The following is a 23240-nucleotide window of genomic DNA, read 5'->3' as shown; positions in this document are numbered from 1 at the left end:
ACATTCCATAAACATCTCCCTTATTATTATATTGCTTTTTTCCTCAGCCCATCTTAGGAGTTAGACACCTACTGCTTCTCAGTAGTTGAAAACAATGGCTATTTTAAAGGCTTCGGGAAGCTGAGTGACTGGTCGGTGATTACAAAGAAACCCCCAAAGACCCTCCCCTGGAAAGTGCTGTAATCTGACTTTAATGCTACACATGGGACAGCCAGTAATTCTCTTGCAGGGAGTAATTATTAATCGAATCTGAAGACCCAGTAGGATGGTCAGCTTTCCCTGAATTGCCTGGGAATTTCTCGGTTTTAGCATCACAAGTTCCCAGGACCCCTGAGTCTGCGTGAACCAGGAGAGCGGGTCACCCTCATACCCAGGATTCTTAAATTTCAGTGTATGCAAGAATCAACACGTGTGCTCATTAAAACTGCAGATTTCTGGGGTGGGAGATTCTGATGCCAAATGTTTTCCTGACCACACTAAAAAGTACTGATGTGAACGTATTATAAATTTAACAGCCCCGGTATTTGGCTACCAGTGGTTCTTGAGCTCATCTGCACATCAGAATCACCTAGGGAGATTTTTAAAAATACCAACGCCTGAGTTGACCCAAGTCAATTAAATCAGAATCTCTCGGGGTGCGGTCAGCCCCCTCTCACAGCGGGAGAACCACTGGAAGAGAGAGAAGACACAATGGCCATTATTTACCTTTGGATCTTTGGTGCCTAAAACCTCAGCTGCCACCTGGTTTCGGACCACCCACTCTCCACCACTTCCTCTCCTGCTATAATATAGGAAAACTATGGAGTACAACGTGGCACCATCTGCTGAAATTGAGGACAGCATCACTTCTAGGTATAAAACATAAGCTTTTGGATAAGTGCGTCTGGAAACCATCCAAACGTCCGTCAACAGGAGAGTGGATGAATACAGAATGGTGGTGGAATCGCCCAGTGGAATACTACACTGCAGTGAAAATGAGAGCATCCAAGCTACAGGTACCAACACTGGAACAAAATGACCATAGATTTTTCTAAAGTTAGAGGCTATTGTGACTGGCTTCTTGGGGACTTAGAGGCTTCACTTTGGCAGGTGGCTTGTCTTGTAGCAGAAGATTCCTGGGCACAGCCGTGGCAGCAGTAAAACAAGGCTGCACAGCATAGAAGCCTCGTCGTGCCAGCTGGTAGAGCTCATTTTGCCTGTTTTGCAAACTTAGAATATCTTCATTGCAATCCAGAATTTGCACGGACTGACATTTTCGTGCCAGTTTCTGAATTGTTTTTGAACAGGTACAAAGTCTGACGCTGCATTTTCATTCATCATTCCTCTCGCTGGCCACATACAGCGATAAACCCATTAGAAATGCAGATGTTACCGGGAACCCAGGATTTCAGAACTGTTACCTTGTTTGGCTTTTCTAAGTTGCTGACAAATATTTATTTTCAGGAAGACCCACAGAGCTTACCTGGTCCTAGTTTGGCCACGGCATAGAGGAGGTCATAGTTAAGGACTGGTGTGGCATCACTGATGGGCTGCCAGCCGACAGGAGGAGAGGCAGGGGGTGAGATGAGAAACTGTTTGGCGGGCTGTGGTGGAGCCAAATGCAGTTTGTCTCCGTCTGTCTCTGGAGTCTGGACCTTTCAAACACAGCAGAAATGAAGACACATGATTCACTGTGGCCTCGGATGTGCCACGTTGTTCCACTAAGACGCAGAGCCTGGCTCTCAGCCAGGTGTGACAAGTGAACCAATGAGCCAGGCTACAGTAATAGTGACTACTGACCACACACCACGTGCTCAGTTACCTTATTTGATCCGCAGATAAGTGGATCTCAACATTTAGCTGCCTAAGAATGACCTGGGAAGCTTACTGAGTCGGACTGCTGAGCCCCGCTCCTGGAGTTTCTGAGATCGGGAGCAGGGCCTGAGAATCTGCATTGCTAACAAGTTCCCAGGCGATGCTGATGGTGCTGGTCCTAAGACCCCTCCTTGCTCCTCCCCTCCCCTCCCCATCCTTTCTTCCTTCCTTCCTTCCCACCTTCCTTTCTCCCTTCCTCTCTCTCTCTCTCTCTCTCTTTTAATTGAGGTGACAGTCACATAATTTGAAATTAAACCATTTTAAACTGAACAATTTCAGTGGCATTTAGTATATGCCCAATATTGTGCAATCACCACTGTTATCGAGATTCAGAGTATTTTCATTACCCCAGAGGAAACCCTGTACCCATTAAACAGTTACTACCATTTCTGCCTCTGGTCAGACCGTGGCAACCATCCATTTGCTTTCTGTTTCTGTGGATTTGCCTATCCTGGACATTTCTTATAATCAACTCATAGAACACGTGATATTTTGCATCCAGCTTCTTTCACTTAGCATAATGTTTTCAAGATTCATCCACGATGTAGCATGTATTAGTACTTCATTCCTTTTTATGGTTGGACAATATTCTACTGAATGGATAGACTACAATTTGTATATCTGTTCACCCATTTTTGAACATTTGGGTTGTTTCTACCTTTTGGCTCAACCAACCCTAATAACCTGATTAAAAAGTGGGCTGAGGACTTGAATAGACACGTCTATAAAGAAGACATACAAATGGCCAATAGGTAAAAGAAAAAAGGATCAACATCACTAATCATCAGGGAACTGCAAATCAAAACCATAATGAGATATCACCTCACACCTGTCAGAATGGCTATGATCAAAAGAACAAAAGACAACAAGTGTTGGTGTGAATGCGGAGAAACTGGAACTCTTCCACACTGTTGGTGGGAATGCAAATCGAGCAGCTGCCTTGGAAAACAAAATGGGGGGATTCCTCAAAAAAAATTAAAATAGAACTACCATACGATCTAGCAATTCTACTCCTGGGTATTTATCCAAAAGAATTGAAATCAGGACATTGAACAAATATTAGCACTCCTATATTCATTGTAGCACTATTTGAAATCGTCAAGACGTGGATACAACCTAAATGTTCATGGACACATGAATGGATAAAGAAAATATGATATATACATACAATGGAATACTATTCAGCTTTAAAAAGAAGTAAAGTCTATGTTCCTTTCATTGTGTCATCTCTTCAGAGTCCAAAGGCGGAAATGATCCTTACAGACCAATAACAGATGGATTGAGATAACTAATAATGAAATGAAGACACTAATGAAACATTATGGACATTGATTTTCTACTGCTGTGGACTTCATAAATATTGCCAAGAATTACCCGTGCCTTTTTATAATAGCCAGAATTTATTTTTGGATAAAATAAAACACGATATTGATTTCCATATGTTTGTAACTTTTTCTCATGGGTATGAATCACTGAAAAGGTATACAGTCCGTTAAAACTGTCATATAATTTAATTATAACCCTGCTAGCTAAGTTGTGATCAGAGCATTCTTATTACAAGTACTAGCTGGCATTCATTGTGCATTTACTGAATGTTAAGCACTTTAACACACAGTAATTCATTTAATCCTCATGACAGTGTAGGGAGTATGTTATCATCCCCATTTTACAGATGAGGAAACTGAGGCCTAGTGAGGTTATGTAACCTGCCTAGATTAGAACCAAGACTGTTGGCCCTCAGAACCTGCTTTCTAAACCACTCTGCTGTCCCTGCCTGGGAATCATGATATAAGTTTGTTTCTCAGTGAACGAATTATAGACTACAAGCCGATCTGAAAGTAGAAAGGGCTCCATTTACATTTTGAAAAGGTAAAAAAAAAAATAATGCAGGGCAAAAGGATTCACTTTGTTAAAGAATGATCTTACCTGTGCAAAGTAGAGTTTTAATTTTTTCCCTCTGAACTGGGTTTCATGAAGCTCTATCCTGGCTCGGGCTGCAGATTTGGGATTGCTGAAGTTTATTCGGACACGTCTGAAACTCTTAAATAGCTGGAACGTCACACAGTCATCATAAGTCCGGAACAGACCCTCAAATTTTTCCTGATTAAAAACAAACACAGAGGAAAGTCCATTGGCCATATATCTTGTACTATGATCTGACAAAAACAAATAACTAGGTAAATAAACAGGCTCTTCCTAACATAAAATTAAAACAGAGCACTGTAATGTATTGTTTTTCACCTGTTGGTCTGTTACCAGTTACTAAACATGCCTGTGGATTCTGTCAAAGGACTCATAACCTGTGTCTAGGGATCTGTAGGAGGACCAGTGAATGGGGTTAGAAATGCATGAAAAACCTGACAATTATGCAAAGTGTTGAGTGTTTCAACATATATGTGTTTGTTTCTGGGACAGGGATCGTAATGGTCATAAGATTCTCAAAGGAGTCCATTATCTCCAAAATATTATAGCTATTGAGTAAAGCACGTGGTGGACATTGCTAGTGATTATCAAGCTTGGGGGCACTGTTCTTGCCTACATATATGGGAGCCCACACGACCCAAAATCCTTCTAGTCAGGCAGTGCCATGTGATTAGTTCTGGTCAATGAAATGGGTACAGAAAGCAGGAAGAAAGTCCTCGAGAAAATTTTCAGTCTCTTTCCCTGAAGATGCCATGTGCTCCAGATGGTAGCGTAGTCAGAAGTAGGATTCTCCTCAGCCTGGGTCTCTGAGTGACTCTGTGGAACAGAAAACATCTTTTTCCCAACTCCCACCCCATCCTATAGCTGACTTTGCCTTGGCAAAGGAAAAGAACTCTCTAGTGCATGAAACCACTGAGATTTGTGGATTATTTTATTTCTGCAGCACAGCCAAGCCTATCACAATACAAAGCAATAATTTAAAAATTTTGATTTGATACAAATTTCAATTCAACTGAAGAAATATCTATTCAATGCTCACTTTGTACAAAGGATGGTCTTTAGGTTTTAGAAGGCTACAGAGATGAGGATCGTTTTGTTCTGAATCTCAATGATCTAGGAATCTAAGGTGAGAGGCAGACACAGACACAAATAAGAGAACACCTGCAAGAATGGGGAAAGACGTAAAGGAAAACTAGAGAATTAAAAAAAATACATATATATATTAACACCACCTACCTAGTTCCTCTTAGCTTAAAAAGTAAAAAATAGATCCTATTATGAGTAACAAAACCAGTGCATGTTAAGTTACTCTGTGTTCTTAAAGGAGAAATTGCCACTAAGGAAATAACATCTATTAAAAAAATAAAACAAAAAAAACGCTGACTCTTTTATTTCTACAATAAAAGGTATTTTGTCATTAGAATGAGTTCAAGTGGGAATGAAGATGCATGAAAGATTAATACTGCAAGATTCATTGCATTTGCATTTGTAAGGGACATAAGGGATAATTAACTCAGCCTTTCCCTCCTCACCTCCATCATTTTACAAATCAGGGCTCTGAGGTCTGAAGAGACGAGGACCTGCCCACGGTCACATGGGCAGTTATTGGCAGAGCCAGGACCAGAAGACAGAGATGTTTTCAATTACATCCATAATTACCCTGCTAGACTGAGAGGGAGAGATCGTTGCATTAATAAGAGCAAGAGATGGAGAGCAATAAGCTTCCCCAAGGCTCCTGTGTGACCACATCTAATAGAATCAACAAGGTGATGTCAGGTTAGAGAATCACTGCCCTCCGAGGCTGCATGGGAAGAGGAACTCAGATGTCCAGGAAGGTCTTCCTGCCTCTTGGACATCCAAGTGAACTTGTCTCAGACCCTCAAGTCCAAGGCTTGTGATCTTTCCAAAGGCTGCTGCCCATTTCTGAGATTCCCCAGTGTGTGGCCCACCACAGTTTCTCCCATTTTTGACTCATGTCTACACACACTTGTTGTCTTTTTTTTTTTCTGTGTGTATGTTTTGTTTGTTTTCTGTTTTTATTTTTGTTTACATATAAGGATGTTTATTGAAACCTTGGTGACCATGGCAATTTTTTTAAAAGAATTTGAATGTCATTAATAGGGAACCTCTTTTTTTTTTCTTTATGTATTTTTTTCCACATTTTTTTAATTGAGTGAAAGATTCTATACATTCTATAGAACTTTTATAATTTTCAAAAGATTCACACACACGATTTCATAATAATCCCATAATAACCCTTTTCAAAACAGCTTTTTGTTTCAGTTTCATGACATTTATGGAGAGATTTGAGGGGTTCTTTCTCCTTTTCAGGCTCTGTTCTTATTCCTCTTTCCCCAGCAAGAACAAAACAAGGGTCTTTCCTTGTTTGTTCCTTGGGTATTTTTCATTCTCAACTCTCAAACCTTGGGATCAGCCAACTCCCAGGCCTGGGGCTTCAGCCTGGGGCTTCCTAAGAATTTCTTAGGAATTCTTTCCCAACTCTCCTGTGTTTTCCTGAACAAGAATCCTGGTGAATAAAATGCTTTCCAGTTCCTCACAATGGGAATAGTCTCGGCTGGTAAAATCAAAGCTGGTGGTTTGATTAATCTGAGAATTTTCAGGAATGGGAGGAATTAAGAAATTAAAAGATCTTATTTCTATGTGGAATATCATATCGTTTAAGACAAAACCCATGGGTTTCTTTGTGGCTCTATGCTTTTCCATTTCTAGTGTGGGAGTTTCCTTCCTGCCCCCTCCCCAGGACCTCAGCATAGCCTTGGGGGAGGAGGTGTTCTTTTCCTTGGAGTCTAATTGCTTGCTTTTTGTTTTCTGTCTTCTTTATGCTTCCCATCTCAGCTGTTTGGCCTCAAGAGCCTGGATTAGGAGAAAGGAATCCAGGAGGCAAGGCTTCAGGCTTAGGGCAGGGGTTATATGAATGTCAGACGTCAGTGACGACTGCAATTATTTTCTCCACTACTGGACTCTTCAAAAGAGGGTCCCAGGCAGCTAATACGGGCAGCAAGCTGGAGGTGGCGGGTGACAGAAGCCTCTTTGATATCACTTGTTTTGGGCTTAGACCAAAAGCAAGAAGAGGTCTTCCACCAGACCTGGGGTGCAGCCCAGGGCTCAGAGACCAGGGTTTTCACTGGCCCATCTGGGACCCATCACTATAATGATAATAATAATAAACAACTAATTTTTACTTGGCTTGTCCTCTCTGCGCAGGTCTTTTGAGAACTTGTGGTGGGGGAGACAGCTGGCCAAGCACTGGGAATTTGCTGGCTATCTCTATTTTTTCTCCCACTAGTGACATGACAAACATTTCATTTGCTGAGGCAGCGGGATACCAGAGCAAACTGGTGAGAGGCAGATACAGCGCAGTGAACGTGCCAGGTGTACGCTTAGACAAAGCAGTTACTGGATCAGAGCCAGCCCCAGGGGTCTTCCATCTGCCTGTACAGCAAATTTTCTATGGTTTTGATGCCCAGGCTCCCACCAGGCACACAGTAATATTTTCCTGACCTTTGGCTGCCAGTTTCCTCCAGTCTGGTACCCCACAAACACAATAAGTTAATTTCCTCAATAGTTAATCTCTTTTTAGCCACTGGTTTGGATAAAGCTGTACAACGATGATCTCAAACTCTGGTCTCTGGACCTTGCTACACACAAAAATGATGGAAGATCCTAAAGAACTTTTTTTAAAAATTTATTTTATTGAAATATACTTGATTTACAATGTTGTGTTAACTTCTGCTGTGTAGCAAAATGATTCAGTTATAAATATATATACATTCTTTTTCATATTCTTTCCTGTTATGGTTCATCACAGGATGTTGAATATAGCTCCTTGTGCTATACAGTAGGACCTTGTTGTTTATCCATTCTAGATATAAGGGTTTGCATCTGCTAACCCCAACTTCCCAATCCATCCCTCCCCTCCCCCCACCCTCCCCCTTGGCAACTACAAGTCTGTTCTCTATGTCTGTGAGTCTGTTTCTGTTTTGGAGATAAGTTCATTTGTGTCATATTTTAGATTCCACATATAAGTGATATCATATATTTGTCTTTCTCTGCCTGACTTACTTCGCTTAGTATGAGAATCTCTAAGTCTATCCTAAAGAACTTTGTTAATGTGAATTTTATCTATTCACGTTTATTGTACTAGAAATTAAAACTGAGAAATTGAAAAATATTTATTTATAAATTCATCTCCTAGTAACAATCATAAATCCATCATGTGACAAAATAATCTTTTTATGAAAAATAACTGTTTTCCCCAAAAAGATAACATTTAATGAGAAGACTGGCCTGGTTTTAGATTTTTGCAAATCTCTTTTATTTCTGACTTCATAGAAGAGACCTGGAATCTCACATCTGCTTCTGTTACATTATGCTGTTTTGTCTGAAGGGTTTGAAGAAAAGCTGGCCTCACCCAAATATGTGGTTGGAAAAGGGAAGAGCATTGCAATAGCCTTTCAAATAATTGTGAATATTCTTCCTTGATACTTCATCAAAACTCAACTAGCGGCAGTTCCTAAAAGTCTATTGCAATGTTGAATCTGAAGCCATAATCAAATAACATTTTTATTTGATTATATTAAAATCCGTTTATCTACTTTGCATCTTTAGTGGATTTTTTACTCAGGCAGGATTCTGTCATAGTGTACATCAGTCATTTGGAAAATATTGGTTCCTTGAGTTATACAGCTTTTCCAAATGTTGACACATTTTATTACACAATATCAAAAATCACATTCACTAATATTACCACCTATCTTATCAAAAAGTCTTTCCGTATTGGAAAGCTGTCATATCCTTGTTGGTGGAGACAAGTTTTCCAAAATTCTAATTTTTGCTTGAAAGTATGTTCTTTATCATTGGCAACAGACACTGTCAGTTATTTTCCTTCAAGTGATACACTCATTCATTCGTTTTTGATATAATGTCTGCCAAATATCTATGTCTGCATAACTATGGTTTGTCTGTTAGTTGTTCTTTCTGTGTTCCAGGAGAAAAATAAGTATCTAGTGCAGCTTAGAACATCTTAGAACATTTTCTGAAGTCACACATTGTATTTTGGTATGCCACAGAACTGCTTTATGTGTACTTCTTATTTCGTTATTCAGATTATTAAAAAGGCATGTGCTCAAGAATAAAGAGTTAATAAAACTAATAACTTTAACTGCTTCATCAAGGACATTCTGAAGTTAAATAGGTATTTTTCTTTATTGCACTTTTTTTTTTTTTTTAACTGTGAGTGTGTGGCTGTGAAGAATACAAATACTAGTAAGTACAGTTAGGTGCCACTGCACTGATTCATACCAAAGTACCAGGAGTTTTAACCACTATTGCTTTTGCACCATGGGTGTAAATGTCAACATGGTTGAAAAAGCAAATAATGTCTTAGTATTATTATGGAAATAGTTTTGACCTCATGGGAACTTCCAGGAGTCTGTAGACTACTCTTTGAGAACTGCTGCATGATAGGACTTCAGAAAAAGTAAGGATTTAGTTGGCATGGGGTGAAGACAAGGGGTCTAGTGAGAATCTGAAGGGTACAGCATGATGGGGGTCAAGGAATGGTCTGCCTCCACTTGAGTGATGCCCAGGGGACAAATGTCGTCAAGAGTAATCTAGGGGGCTTCCCTGGTGGCGCAGTGGTTGAGCGTCCTCCTGCCGATGCAGGGGACATGGGTTCGTGCCCCGGTCTGAGAAGATCCCACATGCCGCAGAGTGGCTGGGCCCGTGAACCATGGCTGCTGAGCCTGCGCGTCCGGAGCCTGTGCTCTGCAACGGGAGAGGGCACAGCAGTGAGAGGCCCGCGTACCGCAAAAAAAAAAAAAAAAAAAAAGAGTAATCTAGAATTGGTATGGGGAGGATGTGGAGGGATCATTTTAGAACACGAATTGTACTCTTAGAAAAATTAACAAGGGGCTCTAGAGAAGAAAGTGAGAGAGGCTAGGAGAGGATGTTGGTGGGAGAAGAAGGACCAGGGGTGAAGAGTGGGGCTGGATGAGGACATGAACACAGGGGAGGATGCTGTGTCAATGGAGGGTATCCTGAGAAACTGACACCCTTAGCAGGGTAGACAAGATAACCAGAAAAGGAGAGTGAAGTAGGTGGTAAGACCATGCAGGTCTGGGGGGCTTGGGGTCCAAAGCAGAATTTGATATTTTTACCCTCATCAATTTTCATCAGCTTCACCTTTTATATAGCAAGGATTACAAGGTACACATAAAGACATTTCAGGTAGTATGCCTGAAAATTGTGAAAGTGGCTGCTTACCAGAGAATGGAGATCCAGGCCTAACTCAGGCCACATTTGAAATCAAATAATCGTATGGTTTCAAATAGGAACACTTTGGAATTTAACATTTTCTACCTTTATTTTATTTTATTTATTTCTTTTTTTTTTGCAGTACATGGGCCTCTCACTGTTGTGGCCTCTCCCGTTGAGGAGCACAGGCTCCGGATGCACAGGCCCAGCGGCCATGGCTCACAGGCCCAGCCGCTCCGGGGCATGTGGTATCCTCCCGGACCAGGGCACGAACCCGTGTCCCCTGCATCGGCAGGCAGACTCTCAACCACTGCACCACCAGGGAAGCCCATTTTCTACCTTTAAATGTATTTGCTTTTCTTGAGTGGTCTGGACAGTGTGGAGGCAGGTGTGGACGAATTGCTACCAATGGAAGCATTGACTGCTTTCCCTGGAGAAGTTCACTGCAGTTTTCCTTAAACCTTCTTACTTTATCTCTGTTATAATTAGTCCTTTATTTATTATTTGTGCCCCACATTAAAAACAGATTCTAACATGCCTTATAAAGACATATAAGAACAAAATAAAATAAAAACAGAAACTGGGTAGAGAAAAAGAGGAAAACAAGGGTAGAAAGATAAAGCCATGAAGGAGGACTCCTCAGAAAAGGTGAAAAGCTTCTCACAGAGTCTTGACCATTTGCCACGGGTGGGCCAACATTTTGCCTCTAATTTTTCTCAAAGCTGACATGATATGATAATCCTCATCAGTTATGCAATTCTCAGGGCCAACAGGGTAAAGATGAGCCTGGTCTTAAAACCAGGCAGAAGGATCTGTCCAGGGTCCTCATAAAGAAGCTCCAGTGATGTGGAGAATGCTGGCCTCAGCGGCTACAGAACACAGACCGAGTAGCAGGTGATTCATTACAGTTTCCGATCAAAATGGAAGCAACAATTATTTTTTAAGTCAACAGCCTTTAACAGCACCCTCGGGACTTAGGAAGTACTCAATGGATTCTACTTGATTGGTTGATCCAAAAACCCCAAGGTATATTATAGACTATCAGAACGTTGAAATATTACCTTCAGTTTAATTCTAAACCAGACAGGTTGCAGATAAAAAATATTGTCTAATATATTATCTCATGAAATCTTCACTAAAGCCCTTTGAAGGAGAGTTGGAATTACTATTACCCTTGAGTAACACACGAAAGCCAAAGAAGTGAATGCCCTCTGCAAGGTCACCCGACTAACTAGTTAGCAAAACCAGAACTAGTAAGGTCAAGTTGTCTATACTACCGATATACCATGGATGCATGCAAACAAGTGAGAAGTCTGAAAAACCAAAATGAGAAAAACCAGCTTTCCTTGTCCATCCAGAAGAAGAGTCCTGTCCTGGAAAACGTGGCTGCCAGAGAAATCCAATGGTGCCTTTACTGCGTTCCAAACGACGCTTTACGCCTTCATATATTTTTCAATTTTCTCACTTATGATCCCTTTGGGTATAAATTATCTTAATAAGAAATTCAGCTTCCCTCAAAATCACAAGGCTCTCGTCTGTCAGATAACACCTCCCAGAAACAGCTGAAGAATGAAACAATTCATTTAGGTTTATCACTTCTCAGTGGAAGCTCCGGGTGAGCCCTGTGCAAATCCCATGTTTAAGGATCATACTGGATTTTATGGGCTGCTCAGGAGGGCCTCCTGTCAAAAGGACTGTTATTGTAAATCTTCCATAATGCAGGCTCCTTACGTGACAGGCATAACCAGGCCTGCATGTAGGGATTTTTTTTTCATCTGGATTTTAACCGGTCAGGATTTCTTAGGCCAGGCAGACTTGTGTTAAATCATGCTTTGTTCCCTTTGTGGTCCTGATATTACTTAAATTAAAAAAATCATTGTGAAAGGAGGCTCTCAACTCTTCCTTGCTGATAAAAGAAGAGGACAGACCTCATGTCGCATAACGGCTCAAAAAAAAAAGATAATTCACTGGTAAAGGCACAAAAGACTTTATCCCTTCTCAGTGGAGTCCTTGTGAGAGACAAAGATCTAAAACTCAGATCCAAACTCCAAAAGGAGCTGCTTTGTCCTAAAACCTCATGAATTCATCACACGCCTTTCTCGGCAGAATGCTTTCTGTGGTCTGTGTTTGGTTCTGTTCTTTCATTCCCAGTGACCCTGAAGTTCACAGAGGCTGGATACCATTGCCATGTGAGCATCCCTTTTTACTTCTCTTTAGTTAAGGAACTCTCTGGTTCTCTACCTCCACTAAGCCGCCATCTATGCATTTAGAACTGGAAAAACAAAACTTCCCAAACTCCTCCAAAACTAAGAAACCGGACAGGGGCTAGAAACTGGAATGACCTTGGAATAGGGGTGAATCTAAGTATCGTGGAGCCTGAGGCTTTTACAACTTGGGAAGCCCTCCTGAAGCAAAATAATACAAAATTAGGCACGAAGGTAGAATTTTGTTTTTGAATGAGAACCAAAAAATTCATAAGGAATAACTTTTGCAAAATTTACAGACTATATATGACCATGGGAACAGGTCGCAGGGCCCTACCAGGGCTTTGGTAGAGACCCACGCAAATGAGGGGCCCTTAAGCTGCAACTTCATTCACTTCCCAGGAAGTATGACCAAGAGAGTCATGAGTCACCTGGGCCATCACCAAGTAGTCAGCAGTCTAGGTTTTCAGAATAGCTAAAACAAGTACAATGCTTATATAACTCTCAGCTGATGACGTTCATTTCCCTAAACGTTTGAATCACCAGGATGAGAACCAAGAAACTAAAATGTGCCAAGTTTCCGCCCAGGTCCCATATTATAGATGACTGAGTCCCTGACACACACGAACCCATTTTGTAAATACCCAAAATGGAGGCCTGAGGAGAAGGAACAAGTAAGGGGGTTGCTTGGACCCCGTCCTGCAGCTGCTCAGTAAGGGGCGGTAAGGGCCAGATGGGGGGACCAAGAGCGGAGCTTACAGGTGGCACTGTGCGTGCCTACGACCCTTGCACAGCAACTGCCCACGCTTTGGGTGAGGAAGACCCTCCCAGCACCTGAATGCAGGACTGGTTCTGGTGGGTCTCACTGCCCGCACCAGTGAGACCAGGGGACTGTGGAGCCTGGCTATGCGAAGCAAGATACCATCTGTGGATGCCTGCATGCTTCCTTCCTGCTCCAGGACACTTGTAAGCCTCCCAAGGGGTCTCTGAACACCTAGGGAGTGGCAGGGAGGAGCACCCCTACCTGTAAGGGGGATGGGCCAGGAAAACGAGACCTCTGAGAAAGCGGTTATGAGCACAGTTGTCTGTTACGTGCCATAAAGTTGGACATCTCTGCATGGTTATAAACACAAAGGGAGCATCCGACAGTCCTTTTATAGCTGTTACATTTCAGTTTACAGTGTCAATGGCTGCCTGGGTTCGAGGCATTTGCTGAGAGCTAACGGCTGCTACATCCTTCTCTGGGCCAGCAGCTCCTCTTCTCTGATGGTTAATCTGCAAGAATGCCTGCGGCTATCATCAGCCCTGATTAGACACAGGCTCTAATTGCGCATGCGTCATTGATGAACTGCACAGCTCCCTTTACAGCTTACCCGAGGACAGGAACTGCATTCTAAATTTATTTAAATATTGATTTACCCATTAGAGATTGATAAAGAGAGGCAATATAAAGCCATGTTACTAGCACAGACTCTAGACCCACACTGCCTAGTTCAAATCCCAGACCCAGGATTTGTGCAACCTTAAGCAATTTACTTACCCAACACCTCAGTTTTCTCATCTGCAAAATGGGATAATAACAGAATCTACCTCACAGCGCTGTTCTGAGCATTAAGTAAATTAATATATTTAAATCACTGAGCACAGTAAGTTTATTCGAGCTGTTAGTATTATGAGTCCCACATTTGAAGATAAACAATGTTTTGTTTATATGTCTGTATTTGGTCTGCTGGCTGTAGCTGTACAAATCTCCCTAAATCCAAGTATATAAATACATATATGCCTACATCCATCTATATTTACATCTATACTTGTACCTGTATCTAATCCTTAAAATATTAAGAGAAATTATAGGAATGCTCAGAGTGGTATCTCATATAAAATTAAGTCTAATTATACTAAGGTGATTTTCTTGATGTTACCTACTTAAAATGTAAAGCCCCAATTAACCACCAAGATTTCTTTCTTGGCTGCTAAGCTTTAAAAGTTTCCTTTAAAAAAACAATGTGGTAAATTAAATAATTCTAAGGAGGAAATCAACTGGGTCATTGCCTTCAATCTTTGCCTTTGGAAATCCTGCACCATTAGCAGGGGCTGAGGCTCAGAGAGGCAGTGAGTAAATCACAAAGACGACAGCCCCTACTGGAAATATCTGAAGCTCAGACGAATAGATTTGTTAAGCCTTTCCCACGTGTCTCCTTTCACCTGTCCGAATGCGCCTCAACTATCTTTTAGACAAACCCGTCTCCAGAACTCTAGTCCCCATACTCCACTGTTGCCTGGACATTTTCTTTGGGTTATTCGACAGACGCCTTAAACTTCATGCCTCTAAAGCCACATTCTTTGTGGGGGGCAACTTTAAATCTGCTTCTCCTCTTTCTCAGCAAATGGACCCCATCTACTCAGTTGCTCAAGCCAGGAAGCTGAACGTCATCCTGGTCTTTTCCCTCTCCCTCACCCCACATCCCAGCAGTCAGCTTGTGTTCTCCCAATCTCCCAGCATCTCCTCTTCATCCTCACCAGCTCCCTGGCTCGCCACAGCTCTCCCGATGGCCGCGCTAGGTCCCCCTAGCTTCAGTCTGGCCACCCTCGAATCAACCTTGAAAGTCTACTGCAAGACAGGTCTTTCTAAAAAAGAAAATTCTGATGATATAGTTCTTCCATAAAATCCTTCGGTGGCTTCACAGAGCTTCTAAGAACATGGCGTGGCTTAGCATGAAAGGCCCTTTATAAAGTGGCCATCACTCACCCACAAATCTCACATTCTACCCTTGGCCTAATCTGTACTCCAGCAAATTTCCACTTAGAGGTTCCGAAAGGCAGCCTATTCTGTATCTCCAAGCCGTCTCTCACTTGTTCTCTCTTCTGCCTGTGACACCCTTTTCCTTCAGATAGCTTCGTTTCTTTCCCTTTATTTTTTTCCAGTTTCATTGAGATATAATTGACATTTTGCATACGTTTAAGATACACAACATAATGATTTGATAAACATATATATTGGAAATGATTGCCACAATATGTTTAGTTATCATCCATTACCTCACATAGTTACACATTTTTTTTCTTGCAAAGAGAACTTTTCAAATCTATTCTCTTAGCAACTTTCAAATACACAATACAGTGTTGATGACTACAGTTATCATGTTGTATATTCCATCCCCATCAGATAACTTCTAATTGTCTCTCAAGTCCCAGCTTGGGTCTCATCTGAGAAATCCTTCCTGAACCCTACTGAGGTTTACACAGCCTCCCACGGTGCTCCCATAACAGAGTTATCTACTTAGTGAGGGTAACTGCTCCCTTACTAACTAGACTGTAAGAACTTCAAGGGTAGGAACGGCTCATGTTTTTGTCCTGTGTCCTTTGCTCATGGATTCATTATTGAGTGCCAACTGTGTACCGTGCATGATGGCCGCTCTATGGGATGGGCTCACTTGGTAATGAAATGAATAAAACAACGAGGATAGAACTGTCCTCCTCACGTCCCCTGCTACCTTTTGGTGAATTTTTTCTTCTCTTCAAAGCTACATTCAGTAAAATCAGCAAATACGTACCGAACGCCTGGGCCCAGGTCCTCCACGTTATAATGTAACAGGGAAAAGCCTAAATCAAACCCTACAGCTTTCTTTCCTGAAACCTTTCTTGACCCCTTCCCCTGACATACCCTTCCTCCAGCTAGGTTTAATCTCCACTTCCTTCGGTTATTTAAGACACTCTGAATCTCTTTTCAGAATCATGGATCATCAAAGGGTGTGTGTGTGCACGGAGAAGGGGAAGAGGTCAAGTAAGACTTCAGGTAAAATATGGTAACTGAAAGGTGGATAGAATTTTGATGTGTGGAAATGAGGTGGCGGGAGACTTTAGACAGAGCTTTTTGTTCCAGACAAGGATAGCATTATCAAAGGATTTATATATTCCTATTAATCTGAGGCCACCTCTAAGAAAAGGGACTTCGGGGGACTGAGGACAAATGTAACAGTCCTAGGCCACATTTCCATGGGCGTGGTCTTGCTGCCCGTTCACAACTGTTATTAATTACTCGTAGAAAACGTAAAACAAATAAGCTTTGAGATTTCATTATTTTAAGGGTCAGCTCTTACATGTTTCTTAGGACATTTTCCTAGCAGTCTGCTCCACTGAATACATTTCATTTGAACCCTACACTACAGGTCGTGGGCTTACTGAGGCAGACAGGACAAAGTGCTCGCCAGCTCCCACACCAATTTAGGAAATGTCCCCTCTTGAGCACATCATGCAGTGTTGTAGTTGAAAGAGGGAGGAAATGTATTTCTAGAAACAAGCAGTGTTCTCTCAAGATTGAAATGAAGCCTCTGTTTTAATATTCGGCTGTCAATAATTGACGAGGACATTTTTAGTATGTTTAATCTTAAATGAAAGGGCTAAATCCTAAATATGTCCCATATCACATCCTTCTGAAGATAGGCAATTTCAAATTAAATCCATTCATTTTGCCATTTGGCATACGATCAAAGCAAACTTTTCAAAGCCAGCGTGGTATCCTTAACTAATTCTTCCCCTGAAATTGAGATGGCATTTGCATTCTTTTGAGATGCAGACATGAGCAAATTCTAATGACTCAATCTTTAAATCTAGAAAGAAAACACACAGTTTGTTATGTTCCCAATCGTCTTCCTCCCTCTTCCTTTTCCTCCTCTCAGTTACACCTTTTCTATCTTATTTGGGTTTTATTCTCTCTGCGCTTTAGATAAAGACGTAAGAAGAATATACGTTATAATAGAAACCTTATATAAAAGGAAATCTCTCATGTTCAGATTCCTTGAGATTTCAAACTAAAATGATTGTTTCAACCTGTCACAAATTTGGGACACAAGACACCAAAAAGAAAGCCTTTTGGAACTAAAACATGGCAGTCAACGCCGCAGCTAACACGGAGCTCAGTTTTGAATGGCAGTTTTGCACAGTGGCTAAATCTTCCCTTGGACATTTAGGAGACAGCAGATTAGTACTGCGGGTTTGGCTAAGGATGGGTAAAGTCTGAATTCTTTTGGTGGGCCAAGCCCTCCCTAAGCCCCTTCCATATGATAACACATTTCAACCTCACAATAAACTTAGGAGACAGATGAAGAAATGGGCTGAAAGAGATTCAACCATTTGCCTAATGTGGCCAGCTGGTTGGTCAATGACAGAATGCAGATTTCATCCTGGTACCTGGAGCCACAGGCTTAACCTCCAGGCTGCCCCACCTACGGCAGAGAGAAGCTGGGTTGATACGGCTTCATCCCTTTCTTGCATTTCACCCAAGGAGATGGACCCATCTTTTGTCTTCAGTCAGTTTTGTTCCTGTGTATCTCACAGGCCAGCAGCACTGTGAAGAATTACTGTATAATCCTAGGTAAAATGGAACCTGAGAAGAAGCTCCTCCCGTCAAAAAGATGAGAGCTTCAGGGCTTCCCTGGTGGCGCAGTGGTTGAGAGTCTGCCTGCCGATGCAGGGGACACGGGTTCGTGCCCCGTCCGGGAAGATCCCACATGCCGCGGAGTGGCTGGGCCCGTGAGCCATGGCCGCTGAGCCTGCGCATCCAGAGCCTGTGCTCCTCAACAGGAGAGGCCACAACAGTGAGAGGCCCGCATACCACAAAAAAAAAAAAAAAAAAGATGAGAGCTTCACATGGGCAGTTCAGACTAGTAGCATCTGTAAATTGTATCATAGTGATAAATGATGAAACTACCATGTCTCTTCCACAAGAGACACATTTGTGTATATGTGCTACATACAGAAGTGCAGGATTATTGAACATAAGCCTGATTTACGGCCAAAGCTGTGGCTAGCCAAGAAGGATGATTCGACTGAGAATTCCCTTCTCTCCATGTGGTAGAAAGTTTGGGGAGAAATAGGCAAGCTGGATGAAGCCCGTAACGTGTCATCATTGTCTACTATAATTAGGATCGCTACACAACGTGTTTTTGAAGCCAGTACAATTTGAAGGGGGCAGCGTTACAGGTTATGCTGTGACCTGAGGACTGTCCTGGGCACCCTGGATATTTGGCCACCAACTGGATGGTCCCCCGAATCACTGATTCCAAAACTGTGGTCCTCAGCCCACTAGAAGGAAATGACAGTCGTTCTTCTGATGGACGGATCCTGTCCAAATGTGTAAGCCTCCTCTGCAGTTTTTAGCAATAACTCATGCATATTCCATAGACTTTCTTTTCACTACGGGCTACTTATTTGTAATCTCGGAGAGAGTTCCACAATAAATTTTTAAGGGTTACTAAAATCCATAAATGAATTTATAAAAGGATTCTAGTTAGTACAGTTGGCCCTCAGTATCCATGGTTCTGCATGTACAGATTCAACCAACTACAGATCAGAAATAACCATAAAAAAACCCAAATTCCAGAAAGTTCCCAAAAGCAAAACTTGAATTTGCTGTGCTCTGGTAACTATTTATATAGGTATTTACGTCATACTTACAACTAGTTACATAGCATTTACATTGTATTAGGTATTATAAGTAATCTAGAGATGATTTAAGTATGCAGGGAGATGTGTGCAGGTTACGTGCAAACACTATGCCGTTTTACACAAGGGACTTGAGCATCCACAGAATTTGATATCCGTGGGGGTCATGGAACCAAATCCCCAAGGATACCGAGGGATGACTGTATTCAGCAAAAAACCTGTTTGCTGCACAACTCTTAATACTACTGCACTTGAACACAGGAAGAGTTGGAATTCTCAAACCTCCCAGCAGTAATAATAATCACTATCACTTAGCAGGACTCCCTAAGTGCAGACACTATTCTAAGTGCTGTATGTCATCGTGATAGTCTAACCCGTGGACCACAGGCCAGCGGCAGCAGCAGCCTTGGGGGCTGACTGTCAAGTGACCTACTGATTCATAACCTGCATTTCAACCAGATCCCCAGATAATCAGTATCCCTTTTAAGTTTTATAAGTACCAGGTTAGAAGATATGGGTTGGACCATTTGAGATTTAAGAGTTTCCTGACTCAGTGCATAAACTGATGTATATAATTGCACTACTGGGAATTACCAGCGCTGCCCTCGGATATTAGCGGTTTTCGATTCTTTGCATTAATTAATACATTTATAGAATTACACTTAGCCATTAGTCCTATTGATGGCTTTGTTCTTATGAACACCGCATTGTGTTTGCTCTGGTTATTATCTTGTTCTTTGTTTTCACCGGGTTCTTTTCTCACTACAAAGAGGAGACCCATCGGGTAGATGGGGCACTGTGTTGGAGGGTCCCATGAACAAGGGAATTACAGCAACATTTAGAATCAAGAATCTCCTCTGATATATTTTGACCTTGTGAATGATGCCAGCTTTGAGTAACCCGAAGATATTCAGAGGTGTAGTGCTGGAAATGAGATATTCCCTAGGAAAAACAGGTCTGCAATGATAATTATTTTTTAGAAAGCCTCAAATATAAATTTCATCTCAATCTTCCATTTCAGAAAACCAAGGCCAAAAGAAGTTAAGTGATTTGTTAAAGTTTATGAGCAAGTGATGTTGATAAGCGGCCTCTAATTCACAACCGTTTGCCAAGTTCTATCTCTGATCCGTGTTGTAACTGGAAAGGATTACTGTTATTCTCTTTAGAAAATACCACGGTCATGGTAGACCAGTTGGAAAAAGATACACAAATTTAAGGGACAAAATGACCCCATGCATCAAAGATAGTCACTGTTAACTTTTTTATTAAATAAAAGCATTACATTTATCAATTTTACTTAAATTTATCAGAATAAAAGATTTAAAGAAAACTTAAAAATGGTTGACTTTCAGAAAAAGGTTTTCTCCAAAACAAGAACTATTAATCTCCTAAAGGAGTCTTCTAAAGTTTTAAAGATAAAGTCTTAAGAAAAGTACGTTTATGTTTCCAAGTATAAAATCTAAGTGATCTGTCTTATGAAAATCAGAAGATAATGCTGATATCTAAACACAAATTTTAAACCTCTAGTGTTTAATTTAAAAAAGACCCCAAGCCTACTTAAGGGAAAAAACGAGAAAAGAGCAAATTTATAAAATATCATGTAAAGGTAACAAAAGTAAGCCTGGGTGGGGAAAAATGTAGCAGCATAGGGAAGTAAATGCAACCAGTATGTACAATAGGCATAAAATAAATTGACTAGAACTATTCATGACACTCTTTTTTTTTTTTTTTTTTTTGCGGTACGCGGGCCTCTCACTGTTGTGGCCTCTCCCGTTGCGGAGCACAGGCTCCGGACGCGCAGGCTCAGCGGCCATGGCTCACGGGCGCAGCCGCTCCGCGGCATGTGGGATCTTCCCGGACCAGGGCACGAACCCGTGTCCCCTGCATCGGCAGGCGGACTCTCAACCACTGCGCCACCAGGAAAGCCCCATGACACTCTTAATTCTCCTTACTGTTCAATTTCTTGACTGGTGAGGGTTTGGATTTGCTGTTTTAGAGATCACTATTTCTTTCACTTCATCAATGGCACAGATTTTTGCTTGTTTCATTATAGAATCATGTCTGTCTCAGTTTTTTCCTTCCTAGAATTTATAAATGCCTTTCTCTTCTTATTGAAAAGACAGAAGCCTTTATTTCATTAGCAACACCACAAAATGGTACTTCCAGGTTCCTAATTATATAATCCGTGTTATCATATAAAATGTCTTCTTTAAGTCATTCATCATAGAACCCTCTGAATTGCTGGCCCACTTTCAATCAACTAAGTTTTAGGCCTGTTGCACAACGGTCATAACAGAATTTCTTCCCATTTCAATCTTGGGCTACTTCTGCTGTTTATGGATCTCCCTCTTTCTTGAAGTACTATTTTCTGTTCTATGGGAAAACATCTTTGAGTAGACCCCCTTCCTCCACCAAGATGGCAGATGGTAAACGTTCTGAGCCACTGCATTGTCAAATATGTGTATATTTTGCAATCATACTAGGCTGATAGTCCCAAAAAAGGCTTCAGCAGATCCCATAGCAGCAATGGGGGAGAGGTGGCCCTTCAGACGTGTCCCCAGTTCAGGCCTTTGCATCGTTTGGAGCAGTCATTGAATGAGAGCCACCCCTAGTGAAGGGGCATGGCCCTGGCAAGGTGACCCCCGTTCTCCTTGGCTGAAGGCTATTCGCACAAGGGGACTCAGCTGAGCTCCTTCAGCTGCCATGACCCCAGAGACTGGGAAAACATGTCTCAGGCATGCTGGGAGGACTCTGAGGGCTCCTGGGTGGGATGTCTTAACCGGCTTCAGAAGCTAGGAGGAGTCAAGTGAGTGCAGGACCCTGGGATGAGCCACTGGGGTGACCTCACTCAAGTTCCCTCAGGCTCAGCTCTGCTTTTCCCTGCAGTCCCAATGACCCTCAAGAAGCCACATACGGCTGATTCTACACTTTACTGAACGATTATTTTCTCACAGGTTTCGCCTGGGAGCAAATGCTGAGGCTGCGGCTGTAAGGAGGGACCCCATCCCAACCCAGGTGGCTGCCCTGTGGAGGCTGCACTGCTCCACCTGGTCAGCTAGTATGATGCTCAGAGAGCTGGGTGCTTGCTCCCTGGGGGTCCAAGACCACCACAGCCAACCCTGCATCCACCTTTCCTGCCCATAAGATCCCGTCTGCCTGCTGTCTCCCAGAAGGATTTCTGATCTGCTCCTGACACTTTCCACTAGTTCCAGTGCCACGGACTGCTGCTTCTCATTATATTTTTCTCCTGCCATTTCAGACACATTTTGGCAGACAGAGGACTTAAACGTTTTCTGTCTGCTATTTTGAGCCAAAAATGCACCTGGGACTTCTTGTTGAGGTTATATTAGGTTGAAGCACATGGAATCGTGTCTTATGGAGGTTAAAAACCATCGAATATTGGTACTTTCTTGTGGTTCAATCCAATAGTCCACGAGGCATTGACTAAAGCAGGTAGACCAAGGAATATCTCCATCACTCCCTTAAACGGAATAACATGAACCATCCACTTTTTAAAAAGGTATCTTTTTTGTTTTATTCATTCCTTCTTTAATGCCAAGGAATTTATAATGTAGTTCCAATGCAACGTCAGAGGCTGTGCTAGACATTTTCTCCGTGGTCATTTCATTCTACAACACTGCTGGAATGAAGGCATTCTGACTGGTTGACGGGGCCAATGCTGGTGTCCGTGGAGGGTATCTCAGCACTGGGAATGGCTCAGGCTCACAGGGGTTCTGGGCACACCCAGGGGGAAATGGCTGTGTGTGAGCGTGGGGTTCAAGAGAGAGATACAGAAAGCTGGGAAAGCTGTCTCGCTGTGCTCCCAGGTGTGTGATTACACTGAGCAAACACCAGCCTCATTCCCTCCTGCCTCCTGAAGAGCCACTGCCCACCAGCGAGCGTAGCGTGTGTTCTGTCCATGCAAAACAATGCCCTCTTACTTCCAACAGCGGTGCTGCCAGGAATAGAATTCCAGCGCCAGCCGCCTTGTCCACCCTTCCCTTCCCTTGAGGTGAGACTCACTAGAATGGATCCCACGGACAATTGAGACGCACTGGAGGAGAAGGATTCCGAGAAGAAAGTAAGCTATTCCCACGGTAGGAAGCACAAAGGTCCAGAGTCTTGAATTTGAAGGAATGTGGTCACATTTTGTGCCAAGCGGATGAATCCAAATACATTGATTACATCCCTCTATATCAAGAAGGAACATGTTTCCAGAAAATACAAGATGGAGTTAAGGTTGACAGGGCAGGTTTCCGCCGTGTTTACCAGGGTGTTTCGGAGAAGGGGGACACCAACTCTGAGAGCTGTGAGGATGCTGGCCGGGACTTTGCTGAGGGGCAATGGGCCTCACATGATCTGGAGGATTCCTGCTCTGGTCACCAAGCAATCCTCGGGTTGCCCATTCCTGCTGAGGAATTCCCCCAGGCTCTCCGAGGGCGGGCTCTGGACTCAAACTGAGCTTTGTCTCACCTGTCATGTGTACTGACCAGCTATGTCTGGAGGGCTGCCTTCTCTGGTGGCTCCCGGGATCCTCCC

At 42.4% G+C, this 23240-nt stretch overlaps 1 protein-coding gene across 1 annotated transcript in view; it reads right to left on the bottom strand.

Annotated features, from left to right (window-relative positions):
- RCAN2 (regulator of calcineurin 2) overlaps positions 1-23240 on the bottom strand; it is a 265288-nt gene that overhangs the window by 19306 nt on the left and 222742 nt on the right. Inside the window, exons 3-4 of the mRNA XM_082663759.1 lie at positions 3781-3954; positions 1463-1634 (exon numbers count right to left, since the gene is read on the bottom strand). Coding sequence (XP_082519885.1) covers positions 1463-1634; positions 3781-3954 — 346 coding nt within the window. The remainder of the gene's footprint in view (positions 1-1462; positions 1635-3780; positions 3955-23240) is intronic.

This window comes from Grampus griseus (genome assembly GCF_964374135.1).
Source record: "Grampus griseus genome assembly, chromosome: 10".
NCBI classification, from domain to species: Eukaryota; Metazoa; Chordata; class Mammalia; order Artiodactyla; family Delphinidae; genus Grampus; species Grampus griseus.
The sequence above is the reverse complement of the archived record's forward strand: the minus strand, read 5'-3'. Positions and strand labels throughout refer to the sequence as shown.